Below are 13,954 nucleotides of genomic sequence, written 5' to 3'. Positions count from 1 at the left end.
AAATTGTTTAACTAACTGTACAAAGGCAAGTCTTGCATATTCGGCATATTGTGGCTAGTGTACTGTGTAATATATAACAGTGATTCTGACTGGGTTTGAAGTAAATCTATATTGTGCTAAGGCTTAACTCTACTGTATACAGTATGTTGCTAGAAGTAGGCTTTTAAAAGTAGTATTAAAGGTTTGGCTTAAAAAAAAACAAAAAAAAAAACATGTTATGCTTGCCTGCTTTGTGCAATGGTTTTGCAGGGCAGCCCCAATCCTCCTTCTCGGGTCCCCCGCCAGCGCTTCTAGCTCCTCCCCCTTGACCAGTTCCCCCAACCGCAAGCCACTTGCTATGGGGGCACTAGTGCATGCTCGCTCCCAAGCCCTGCTCTACGCGTCCATAAGACAGAGATGAGGCTCGGCCCTGTCCCCTGCTCTCTCCTCAATGGGTGTGATTAAAAGCAGTGAGAGCCTTTATCTCCCTGCTGCAGTCCCAATGAGGAGAAGAAATCCTGGGACAGCCAAGGCTCCCGTTCACATCACTAGATGGAGGTGGGGCTCAGGTGAGTATTGGAAGGGCTGTGGGGGGAGGGGGGGGGGAGCACACAGAAGGTGTTTTACCTTCATGCACAGAATGTAAAAAATCTTCAGCCTTTACAACCACTTTAAAACTTCATGAGCAGACTATTAAATAAAAAGTCAGACTGAATTAATAGAGGAGCCCAAGGAACCAATATAACTTTACAAATCTGTAAGAACTCTCATTTATTCAAAATAACATAACAAAACTTACCTGGGCATTTAGAAGAATCACCACTTAAAGACTGAATCAAGGGTCTGTGGTAAAATAAAACAATGTATATATAATTTCACGTTCACAGTGCCATATTCTTAAAAATATTATTCAGGCATGTTAAAATTTCTTATCCTACTATAATAGTAATATGTTTTTGTGATCCCTAAATACCCCAAAAATAACTAAATCCAATAACAAAAATATATTGCAGCATATAGTCCTCCGATGTGGTGGCCGATTTGGTTTTCTATTTTTAGCTAAGAACATTTTCAGCAAATACAGAAAATAACCATTTCACACACCCAGCTGCTTCCTGCAACATCACTCTGCACTGCCCGGCAACGCTTCCCTGGCAAGCTCTGCCGATGGTACACATCCCTCTGCAACACCCAGACACGCTTCCCTGGCGAACTGTGCATATTACTCGCAGGACTTTTCCAAAAGGATACCCATACATTGCAGGATGATGTGTCCTTTTACTAATTGCATGTGAGTGAATATTGTTTAGTATTCTCATGTTCTAAAAAAATCTGCAATTAAATGGGGCACCCTCTCTCTCTTTTTTTAAAATTTTATTTCAGCACATGAGTACAGAGGCTTACCCAATCAGAGGAGCTGCAGCCATCACAGAAGTGATTGTACAGGGTTACTATATTTTTATTGGGCCCTCCCTGTGGATTATTTTATTGGCCCAATACCCTTTCTTCCTTCCTTCTTCTCCTCATTTCCCTCCCCCTTCTAACTCTGTTGCTTTTATCACTATTGATCTTGCCAAAAATCCAGTGTCCTTGTCGTTTCCTTTGAGCCGCACCAAAGATTATCTTCCTCCCTAGCTATCTTCTGTAATATAACAATTGTCCTGTCCTCCATTTAATAGAGATGAAGAGATATGGACATGCTTGGAGTCTATATCCGGAGAGCAGCCTAGGGTGACAACCATGGTTCCATTCATAGATACAGTGGAGGAGTGGTGTAGCCACCCAAGAACAGGATGTATGCCATTTTCAGGATTGCCAGGTGAAAATAAAGTAATGGAAGCTTTAGGCCTCTTTCACACGATTGGACCGATCGTATCCGTTTTTCAGGCTGATCCGAACGGGCCACCCATTGTACCCTACGGGATCAGACAAAATCTGCTGAAAACAGATGTATGGCGATACATTCACCATCTGTACAGCGGGTCAGATAGTATGAAAATGGACAGGCTGTCTGTTTTCATCTGATCTCCCCATAAAGAGTGGACTCTGACAGGTCCGTCTCTGCACAGTGAGCAGAGATGGACCTGTCATCCACCTGCTCAGCGGAGATTAGCGGAGCGATCCCCACTAAGCCAACAGATTCCACCAAAACACATCCACCCTGTGTGAAAGGGGCCTAAGGCTCCAAACACACCATAAGCCTTAGGTGCTCAACCTGTGGCCCTCCAACTGATGCGCAACTACAAGTCCCATCATGCCTCTGCCTTTGGAAGTCATGCTTGTACCCGTCAGCCTTGCAATACCTTGTGGAACTTGTATTTTGCAACAGCTGGAGGACCACAGGTTGAACACCCATGCTGTAAGTTAGGAGCATTCAGCATTTTTTCTGCCAGAAAATCACTCCCAAAAATGCAAACAAAAGTTTTTTTTTTTTTTCTGGTCCTAGAAGCTGAAGCTTCAAAAATGCTTCTAAACTACAATAGTGTGCATGGACATATAGCATAACACCATTTGCTTCTAGAAGCAGAAAAAACGTGCTCAAAAGTTACTGCTAGGAGCGTTTAAGCAAGCGTGGACTAATAATCTGCATTTTTGGGTTAAAATACACTTGAAATGTTTGTTTTAAACTTTGTTGCGACTAATACCATTTTTCAGATTTTCACTTTAGCACTCCGATGTAGTAATCCTTCAGCACATGTCAATGTCATGCTAGATTCTCTGCAAGCCTTGGTAAACTCTACACTCATGTGTAACTTCAAACATTGAAAAGATAACTGAAGAATGAATTGCACTGCCCTTCTGACTACAATGATAGCACTAGCTAGCCAACACTCCCAATATTGGGCTGAAACATATCACATAACAGAAAGTGGAACTGAAGGGTTAACTAATTATACACTTTATAATTGCACATCTATTCTCCCTTGTTCTGTGTTGTGAAAAAAGAAGAATCTAGTGCTACATATACAGAAAGAGCCATCTATGATCAGGCTCTATACAAAGACAATCTGTATGGCCAGCTCTAGGTTGTGACTTCCAGCAAGCTTTCCATACAGATACCCTTATTGCTAAAAGTACTTTCTGTGTAAAGATACGCTTGGTGCATACAATTTTACATGTTGGCTTTTAATGGTTTCCCGAATATTTTACACATCAACATACCCAGGGTTTAGATTTTGCAGGTCAATCTACACAAACATGCATTTAGCTACTACAAATGTGTAACCACCTCCAAAAGCAAGGCTGGTGTAGTGTGAATGATTTACAAAGGAAGAAAAGAGAAGGATGAATTATGTACCTGTCAGCGTCAGCCTCCAGAAGGATTTCAACACAGGAATTTTTGACTGGATGCCAAGCACAATAGGGATCCCTGGTCAGCACACACTCTGCGCAGGAGGTGAACTTCTCACAGAAAGCAATGGGAGACTGAATCACTTCAACACTGGAGCCAGCATAGATGTACCTCTTGTTCTGCAACAAAATCATTACATGAAGGAAGGTCTAGTTACAGCAGAAATTAGGTAAACTGTCAATGCAAATACAGCAATTATGCTGGCAATAAGATTTACCCCCCTTCATGACCAGGTCATTGCTATACGGTACTGTGTTTACTTTAACTGACAATTGCGCGGTCATGCAACGCTGTACACAAACAACATTTAGATTTTTTTTTTTTCACACAAATAGAGCTTTCTTTTGATGGTATTTGATCATCACTGGGATTTACATTTTTTGCACTATAAAACAAATAAACAAAACAAAAAAATATATAATATATATACATTTTTTTTTGTTTGTTTTAACTTTCTGCTATAAAACAAAAAATATATATTTTTAAAAAATAAACTTATTTTTTTAACTTTCTGCTATAAAACAAAATCGAATTTCTTCATACATTTAGGCCAATGTGTTTTCTGCTACATATTTTTGATAACAAATTAAAAAAAAATCCAAATAAACATATATTGATTGGTTTGCGCAAATGTTATAGCGTCAACAAACTACCGTAATATTAAAGAAGAATTGGCCACACTAACCAACATAGATCCAAAATCCTTTTATTGCGACATCCCAAAAAACACTACAGGAACAGAATGCTGGTAGACGCGTTTCACACACTTCAGGTGCGCTTAATCATTACCCATTAAACTATGGTATATACTGGAATTTTTTTTATATACTAGTATTGGTGGCGACCTGCGACTTATAGCGGGACTGCGATAGTATGGCAAGCAATCGGACACTAACTGACACTTTGTGGGAACCAGTGACACTAATACATTGATCAGTGCTAAAAATATACACTGTCACTGTATTAATGACACTGGCTGGGAAGGGGTTAAACCTCAAGGGCGATTAAAGGGTTAAATGCCTAACCAGTGTTTGCATGCTTACTGTGAGGTGCTTTCACTAATGGATGTGCTGGTTTTTATTTCTTGATTTGCAGTGAAACAAAAAACTGGCACATCCCCCCCAGACAGGACAGAGCTCTATATTACTTACATACACAGAGCTCTATCCTGTCTTCCTCTACGCCAATCAGCGGGTGCCAATGGTCATCCACTGGCCGCCACTTGCTGATCAGTTTGTGCTGCGACTTATCACAGCACAGCCAGGGCACGTGCCCTCTCCCTGAAAAAGTGTGTGGTCGCCAAGTGCCTAGACACCACAATATATGGTAGATAAACAGATACTGTGCAGTAATTGGCACCAAATGCAATGTAATGCTGATTAAAAACAAACTGTGAAATCATAAATCATGATGGAAAATGCAATCAGAAGGCCATTGCTTTCAAGCATAGATATTTTCCACTACAAGTTCACTTATCCTGCCAATTGGTGTAATGATTATGGAAAATAAACTGCTGCTGGCACCTGTAACAAGCAGTATGGTCGTGTGCACAGCGAGCATTGCATATGAAAAAAATTAAATATATCAGTTCAATATTCTGTATAGATTAGCTTTGCTCTATGATGAAAGGTTTTCCTTGGACTACTCGATCCTGTTTGGCATTTCAGTTATTTCAGCCAGGTCACTGCTTAACTCACACACCACAGTGAAGAAAGAGTTAAGTGGAATGTGCATGCCCAAGGACATTTTACCTAGTGGGAGTCCATTATAAAAAGAGGACAAGCTGCATTCATGTTCAGTCATCCATTCTGTAAAAAGTATTTTCTGGTGACTGAAAGTCCATTAGCTCTCTGCTGACTGTATTGTGAGTGCAGTTTAGCAGTGTGTTTTAGTAACAGTAAGCTGTTAGTGTGTATATAGAGGAAAACAAATAAAAAAGTTACAAAAAGTGTTACATAAGTGTTATGCCGTGTACACACGACCGTTTTTCATGACGAGAAAATGCAATTTTTTTAATTGGTTGTGAAAAACGGTCGTGTGTATGCTCCAGAGCATTTTTCTAGACAATAAAAATGGCTGTTAAAAATTTAGAACCTGCTCTATTTTTTTCTCAGCGTTTTTCACGTCGTTCTATTTCACGTCGTAAAAAACGATCATCGTGTGTACGCTTTAATGAGGGGGAAAAACACGCATGCTCAGAAACAAGTTATGAGATGGGAGTGCTCGTTCTGGTACAACTAGCGTTCGTAATGGAGATAGCACATTCGTCACGCTGCAACAGACTGAAAAGCACGAAGACTGAAAAGCGCGAATCGTCTCTCACCAAACTTTTACTAACACGGGGTAACACAAAATCAGCAAAAGCAGCCCAAAGGGTGGCGCCATTCGAATGGAACTTCCCCTTTATTGTGCCGTCGTAGGCGTTATACGTCACCGCACTTTGCTCGTGCATTTTTTTTTCACCATCGTGTGTATGCAAGGCAGGCTTGAGAGGAATCGCGTCGAGAAAAACGTTGTTTTTTTCAATGACGTGAATAACGGTCGTGTGTACGCGGCATTAACCTCAAAAACTCATAGAAATGCATATTGACTGCAGTTACTTTAACCACTTCCCGCCCGGCCTATGGCCGATTTACGTCCGGGAAGTGGTTATGAAATCCTGACAGGACGTTCCAGAACGTCCTGCAGGATTTCATGCCGCGCGCGCCCGTGGGGGCGCGCATCGCGGCGATCGGTGATGCGGGGTGTCAGTCTGACACCCTGCATCTCCGATCTCGGTAAAGAGCCTCCGGCGGAGACTCTTTACCACGTGATCAGCCGTGTCCAACCACGGCTGATCACGATGTAAACAGGAAGAGCCGCCGATGGCTCTTCCTCCTCGCGTCTGACAGACGCGAGTAGAGGATAGCCGATCGGCGGCTCTCCTGACAGGGGGGGTTCGCGCTGATTGGTTATCAGCGCAGCCCCCCCTCGGATCGCCACCCTGGACCACCAGGGATGCCCACCCTGGACCACCAGGGTGGGCAAAAAAAAAAAAAAAAAAAACAGAAAAAAAAAAAAAGTTAAAAAAAAAAAAAAAAATAAAGCATAAAGAAAAAAGATGCCAGTCAGTGCCCACAAATGGGCACTGACTGGCAACAATCAGTGCTGCCACCCCAGTGCCCATCAGCGCCACCCCAGTGTCCATCAGCGCCACCCCAGTGTCCATCAGCGCCACCCCACAGTGCCCATCCATGCCCAGTGCCCACCTAGCAGTGCCCATCTGTGCCACCCATAAGTATACATCAGTGCCGCCCATGAGTGCCCATCTGTGCCGCCTATGTGTGCCCATCAGTGCCGCCTATGTGTGCCCATCAGTGCTGCCTATGTGTGCCCATCAGTGCCGCCTATGTGTGCCCATCAGTGCCGCCTGTGTGCCCATCAGTGCCGCCTATGTGTGCCCATCAGTGCCGCCTATGTGTGCCCATCAGTGTCGCATACCAGCGCCGCCAATCAGTGCCACCTCATCTGTGCCCGTCAGTACTACCTCATCGATGTCCATCAGTGCCATCTCATCGGTGCCCATTAGTGCCGCCATATCAGTGCCCGTAATTGAAAGAGAAAACTTATTTACAAAAAAATTAACAGAAAAAAATAAAAACGTATTTTTTTTTCCAAATTTTCAGCCTTTTTTTAGTTGTTGCGCAAAAAAAAAAAATCGCAGAGGTGATCAAATACCACCAAAAGAAAGCTCTATTTGTGGGAAAAAAAGGACGCCAATTTTGTTTGGGTACAGTGTAGCATGACCGCGCAATTGCCATTCAAAGTGCGACAGTGCTGAAAGCTGAAAATTGGCTTGGGCGGGAAGCTGCGTAAGTACCTGGTATGGAAGTGGTTAAATGTTTGCAACTCAAAACAAGAGGTTTACCTGCTTATTGGAAAGCAGTAATGTCTGGACCGCTTGGTGATCAGAGAACAACGCAATCTCCTCGATAATACGCATTTCAGCCTCATGACTTATTGCTTTGTGCAGCATACCTTTATCTAAGCAGGGGAAAAAAAACAAATATAAAAAAAAAACACACAAAATACCACTTAGATCTATTATTAAAAAATCTAAGTTGGTTTTAAAAGTCAACTTCTGATGGGCATCTTTTTAACTAAGCAGCAAGGATAACTACAGAAATCAAGGAGAGCGATTAGAAAACCCGCCCTCATCACTCATCTTGCCCTCTCCATATTAATAAACATGATGTCCTGGTTGGGCAAGCATCACATAATCCCTTTTCCTGAAGGCAGTCAGGTTGCGCATGCACATCTACAACCTTGTAAGTCTAGCAGGCCTTATGCACATTGGACTTTTTTGCAGCTACTTCTAGGGGTGTCAAGTGTTTTTTTTTTTTCTGCATCTAAACTCCCCTACATATTAGCCTATATGTCCATGCACACATAGGGGCAGATCCACGTACAGCGGCGCATATTTGCGGCGGGCGTAGCGTATCTAAGATAAACTACGCCGCCGTAACTTACTTTTTTTTTCCGAATCCTCAAAGAATCCGCGCCGCAAGTTACGGCGGCGTAGTGTATCTTTGGCGGTGTAAGGGCGCGCAATTCAAATCGATGTGATGGGGCGTGTTTTATGTAAATACGTCGTGACCCGACGTTAACAACGTTTTTTTTTTGAACGGCGCATGCGCCGTCCGTGGGGGTATCCCAGTGCGCATGCTCGAAATTAAACCGGAACAAGCCAATGCTTACGACGGTGATGTCATTCTACGCAAATCCCTATTCGCGAACGACTTGCGCAAACTACGTAAAAAATTCAAATTTCGGCGCGGGAACGACGGCCATACTTAACATCGAGTACGCCACCATATAGCAGCTTTAACTATACGCCGGAAAAAGCCGAACGCAAACTCTGGGGGAGGCCTGCCTACTCCCAACTCCTGCAGTGTGGCTCCTCTCTCGAGTACACGCACAAAATACACAAAAAAATTCACAAAAAAAAAAAAAACACAGCCAGTGCGTCCAGGAGCAGCAAAGTTTTGGCAGAAATAAACGCTTGACGTATGTAAATGATCGTTAATTTCAACAGCCAGAATAAATGATTATCCTGGCCAATGAAATTAACGCCCACACACTTGACACTTGTAAATGTGCCTAAAAGCTTTACACACTTTTACAGGCCTCAGGTGCTTTTCTCTACCAAAACGCTGCTGCCAGGAGGAAAATCTTCTAGGAGAGTTTGCAAGAAGTCCTGTGTGCATTAAGTCTATTGATCCCCAAACACAGCCCATACAAACTATCACATACAGGGCATATCTGATTACAGCAAGATGTAATAAAAGTAAAGCGCACAAATGTGCAAACGTAGAACGCATATTCATATACATAAAACTACATGTAAGGAACCTCTGTACCTATTAGAGGTAATAGAATAAAAGGTAAAACTATTATTGCATGATTTTATTGTATTACTAAATAGTTTAAATAGCAGCTGTACATTAAAACCTTTGATTGTGAGCATAATTCGTTACAAAAACAAGCTTGTAATTCAAAGCACTATCCAAAGAATTCCCCCATAAGAATTAATGGAAACTCAAATGATTCGTTCGACAATCATTTATTCATAAGTCCTTCAGTTTATAGTCCATATAAAAAGATTAGAGCAATGTGACAGGCTGTGTAACCATAAAATGTCCATCCACAAATGGAAGCCTCCACAAGGGGATTAGAAGCAAAATCCAGAAGGAGCTACAGAGTATAAAAGAGAAGAGAGGCGCCTCTAAGTGTAGCAATATGTTGCTAAATGTTGTACCTTCATTAACCACTTAAGGACCGCCTCCTGCACATTTACGTCGGCAGAATGGCACGGCTGGGCACAGGCACGTACCTGTACGTCCCCTTCAAGTGCCCAACCGTGGGTCGCGAGCTTGCGCGACCCGGTCCAAAGTTCCGCGGACCCGATCGCCGCTGGTGTCCCGCGATCGGTCACAGGAGCTGAAGAACGGGGAGAGGTGTATGTAAACACAGCTTCCTCGTTCTTCACAGTGGCAATGTCACTGATCGTCTGTTCCCTGATATAGGGAAAGGTGATCAGTGACGTCAAACGTCCCGCCCCCCTACAGTTAGAAACACATATGAGGTCATACAACCCCTACATCGCCCCCTAGTGGTTAACTCCTAAACTGCAATTGTCATTTTCATAGTAAACAATGCATTTTTATAGCATTTTTTGCTGTGAAAATGACAATGGTCCCAAAAATGTGTCAAAATTGTCCGATGTGTCCACCATAATGTCGCAGTCACGAAAAAAATCGTTGATCGCTGCCATTAGTAGTAAAAAAAAATATATATATATATATATATATATTAATAAAAATGCCATAAAACTATGCCCTATTTTGTAAACGCTATAAATTTTGTGCAAACCAATTGTTAAACGCTTAATATGATGAATATGTAGAAGAATATGTATCGGCCTAAACTAAGAAAAAAAATATTTTTTTTATATCTTTTTTGAGGATATTTATTATAGCAAAAAGATAAAAATAGATTATTTTTTTTTAATTGTCGCTCTATTTTTGTTTATAGCGCAAAAAAAAAAAAAAACCCGCAGAGGTGATCAAATACCACCAAAAGAAAGCTCTATTTGTGGGGAAAAAAGGACGCCAATTTTGTTTGGGAGCCACATCGCACGACCGCGCAATTGTCAGTTAAAGCGACGCAGTGCCGAATCGCAAAAACTGGCCAGGTCCTTTACCTGCATAATGGTCCGGGCCTTAAGTGGTTAAATGTAACCATATTGCTACACTTAGAGGTGCCTCTCTTCTCTTTTATACTCAGTTGTGACATGACGCTACTTGTATATCAAGACATCGTTGCTTGTCTTGCAAAATGCTCTCAAACCAACGTTTTACTGTATGTTGCATATTTATGGATTAACATATCTTAATTTGATAGGTATTTTTGTACATAGCATTTGAGTTTTGGATCTGTGTCACATTTATTAAGGCGCCCAGAGGCGATTAAGTTTGCATGTGTTGCGCTATATAAGTTTTTCATTCATTCATTCATATTGTGTGTGATAACAATTTTCTATAATTTCTATGAGAATAATTTACAGGATCCTATCTATTGGTTCTGCAGGGGTTTAGAGAAAACATAGTTTAGGGGGTTTAATGAATTGTGTACTATTCTTTACTGGAATGTGGGCCACAGATTGTACCTAGTGGGGGGCCACAGATTTTACCTAGTGGGAGGCCACATCACAAATTCTATAGAAGACAATTTTTGTTCTTAATAGAACAACGAATTCAAATCACAACCACAGTTTTCCCATATAGAAAATGAAAAATTCAAAATGAAGAGAAACATTTACTGAGGTTCCCTTTAGAAATGGTCATGGTATGGTACTGACAAGAAAGGTAGGCAATATGTACTTGTGCAGTAATAAGACTTTACTCTCACCTGTACTTAAAAACATGACATCGTAGGTTTTGCCATCCAGTGCTTTGACCCGATCCACGACAATTTGAGTGTACGTCACATTCTGAAGCACTAGTTTAGGCTTTTTTCCTATGGGGGTGACCGACTCATCCATTAGAGGGTGATCTTTAACAAACTGTAATGTCTTGTCTGGCAGGTTCAATGAGCTGGTGTAGTTCATGGCTTTAGCCTCATTATTGATGCACTAAATCACAAGTAAAAAAAAAAAAAAAAAAAAAAAAAAGTTATTTAGAATAAACTGCATACTGTTCTGCAAATTTGAAAGAAGTGTACCTAACCAACATAATTTGGAAACCTAGGACTACAGATCCATCAAAACATTCTTAGATGCATGGATGTCAGCAGTGAGAAGTTTGCACCTTCTTCTTTCTTTCCCCTTCTATCTTCATGGGTCACGGATTAAAGTCCAACCCGACTTCACAGTATCCGTTGTGATGGCAAGCCCCATCTCAAGCACACAGTTACTGACTCACATTTCCCCACCGCTTAGATTTCCTTGTGCTCTAAGCTGTGCAGTGTTTGATGTCAGATCCCTGCCCCCCTTCTACTGCTAAGAAATAGCCTTTGATATGTGTGTTCTAGGAGGATGCAGAGAATAAATGCTGCAGATAAACAGGTACGACTCAATTAGGAGAATTTGATAATTTCTGTGTATTACCTAAGGCAAGTCACTTCACTGGGTATACTATATATATATATATATATATATATATATATATATATATATATATATATATATATATATATATATATATATATATATATATATATATATATATATATATATATATAAAATACACACACACACACACACACACACAACGTTGCAAAAGGAAAAAAAATATCTATAAACTTACAGCTCCTGGGCGAGGCTTTGGCACCTCTCCATTAAACTGGACCCATTTAGTATGTGCCTGTTCCACAGTTGCACTCTGCATGTATTTTCCTCTTGAAAACACTTCTTCCACACTAGATACTGTGTATGCACACACCGCTGACATGCCAACATTGTTTCTGTAAAGAAAGGAATGCATTTAAGTTAATATATAGTCATAAAGGGGAACGACCATATGTGGATCGAAATTCAGCCATTTACCGCTAAACTGGCCAAATTTCAAAACAATGTATGGCCAGCTTAACATATAGCCTTAAACATGTTAATGAGATTTCAAAAGTCACTTACAACCTTTTAAAAATCTGCAGTCCATGCCGTTCAACCCACAAAAAACAAAACACACTCACTAATTGAAAACCTTCATACACTACACCCACAGTTGATTCAGAGGAAGCGAGAAGAAAAACCTCCCAATTAAGCATGATCCAATTTACTCCAGTGGGACAACAGAAATTCCTTTTTGATCCCCCGAGAGGCAATCGGATTTTCCCTGGATCAACTATACCTATAAATATTAGTATTCGGTTATATTCTGTACATTTAGGAAATAATCCAGGCCTTTTTTTTTTTTAAAGCAATCTACTGAGCTGGCCAGAACCACCTCTGGAGGGAGTCTATTCCACATTTTCACAGCTCTTACTCTGAAGAAACCTTTCTATACTTGGAGGTTAAATCCTTTTCCTCCAGATGTAAAGAGTGCCCCCTTGTCCTCTGTGATGCCCTTAATGTGAATAACTCAACATCAAGTTCACCATTTGGACTATATCATACCCCCCCCCCCCCTAATCTCCTCTTCTAAAGAGAATTAAATTCCCTCTAATCTTTCCTCATAGCTGAGAGGCATTCTTATCAGTTTGGTTGCCCTTCTCTGCACTTTCTCCAGCTCCCCGATATCCTTTTTGTGAACTGGTGCCCAAAACTGAACTGCATATTCCAGATGAGGTCTTACTAATGATTTGTACAGGGGCAAAATGATATCTCGCTCTGCAGTTCATAACTTTTAATACAAGAAAGGACTTTGCTCATTTTGGAAACCGAAGTTTGGCATTGCATGCTATTACGCCCATGAGCCATCAGAACAACCTGATCCTTCTCCACTATGGATTCCTCCAGTTGTACTCCCCCTAGTATGTATCTTGATGTATGCATATTCTTGGCTCCCAAGTGCATAATTTCACATTTATGATGAACATTAAACCTCATTTGCCACATAGTTGCCTAATTAGACAGCGTATTGAGGCCGGCTTGTAAATTTGAGACATGCTGTAAGGATCTTATTCCACTGTATCTAGATGTGCAACAGATGCTGGAGTGAATGCTTATAGACTGGCGGAAAAGGGTGTGAAAAGATCGGCAGCACTGGGATGCAACAGTATGAAAAAAAAAGTGAAAAATAAATTGTTTTTGGAAAACACATGGCAATTGTAATGATACACAGTGCGTTAGACCACATGGCCTATGAAGCAATTATATATGTTATTTATATATATTAATTTCCAGCAAAAGTGGCGTTTGTCATTATAGCACAGATATGTTTTTTGATCTTATAACATTTACAGATATGAAAGCCTTACTTACAAATGAGATGTAAATACTCCATAGATGACTGGTTCTTGCAAATCTGGTGATTTCAGGATAAAAACATCATTGATGACATTGAAAATCATATTATTCTCTGGTGAGTGACATATAAGTCTGGCTTTAAGAAAGGTTGTCCATTTTTTCTGCAGTGTTCTGAGACCACCTTGGTCACCCTGGAAATACAGTAAAGTAATATATGATTTACATGGTATAATATGACATTACATTAAAAGTAGTCTGCATGTTAAAGATGAACTCCAGTTGTTAGTAGAAAAAATAAAAAAGTCAGCAGTTACAAATACTGTAGCTGCCGACTTTTCAAATAGATACTTAGCAGCCCAGTGATCCAGTGTTGTCATCACCCGGGCTGGTCTTTCGGTCCCCGGCGCCGCCAACTTGAGTGTGGGAAGCTGGCTGTGACTTCCTACTGGCGCACAACTGGTTCCTTATTGCATATGCGTGTGATGTGCTGCACTTTCTGAATGATCCCGCAGTTTCCCGGCAAGGACGGGAGCCTAGCTTCTACCCCACTTGCTTAGGCAATTTTGTACTCCCGACTGCTTTTGTAGCTAAAATAGTTTTACAGATTAAGCACTGCTCTCTCTCTCTGTCCATAGCAGCTGAATGAACACATATTAAAAACCATGAAGAAACCGTGA

The 13,954-nt window shown here is 41.1% G+C and overlaps 1 protein-coding gene across 3 annotated transcripts in view; it reads right to left on the bottom strand.

Annotated features, from left to right (window-relative positions):
- The window catches only part of SEMA4D (semaphorin 4D), a 137,279-nt gene that overhangs the window by 24,032 nt on the left and 99,293 nt on the right, over positions 1-13,954 (bottom strand). For all 3 annotated transcript variants that reach the window (XM_040355038.1, XM_040355046.1, XM_040355027.1), the window contains exons 10-15: positions 13,293-13,468; positions 11,677-11,833; positions 10,781-11,003; positions 7,239-7,354; positions 3,278-3,450; positions 779-822 (exon numbers count right to left, since the gene is read on the bottom strand). In XM_040355038.1, coding sequence (XP_040210972.1) covers positions 779-822; positions 3,278-3,450; positions 7,239-7,354; positions 10,781-11,003; positions 11,677-11,833; positions 13,293-13,468 — 889 coding nt within the window. The remainder of the gene's footprint in view (positions 1-778; positions 823-3,277; positions 3,451-7,238; positions 7,355-10,780; positions 11,004-11,676; positions 11,834-13,292; positions 13,469-13,954) is intronic.

Source organism: Rana temporaria, chromosome 1, assembly GCF_905171775.1.
Source record: "Rana temporaria chromosome 1, aRanTem1.1, whole genome shotgun sequence".
NCBI classification, from domain to species: domain Eukaryota; kingdom Metazoa; phylum Chordata; class Amphibia; order Anura; family Ranidae; genus Rana; species Rana temporaria.
The sequence above is the reverse complement of the archived record's forward strand: the minus strand, read 5'-3'. Positions and strand labels throughout refer to the sequence as shown.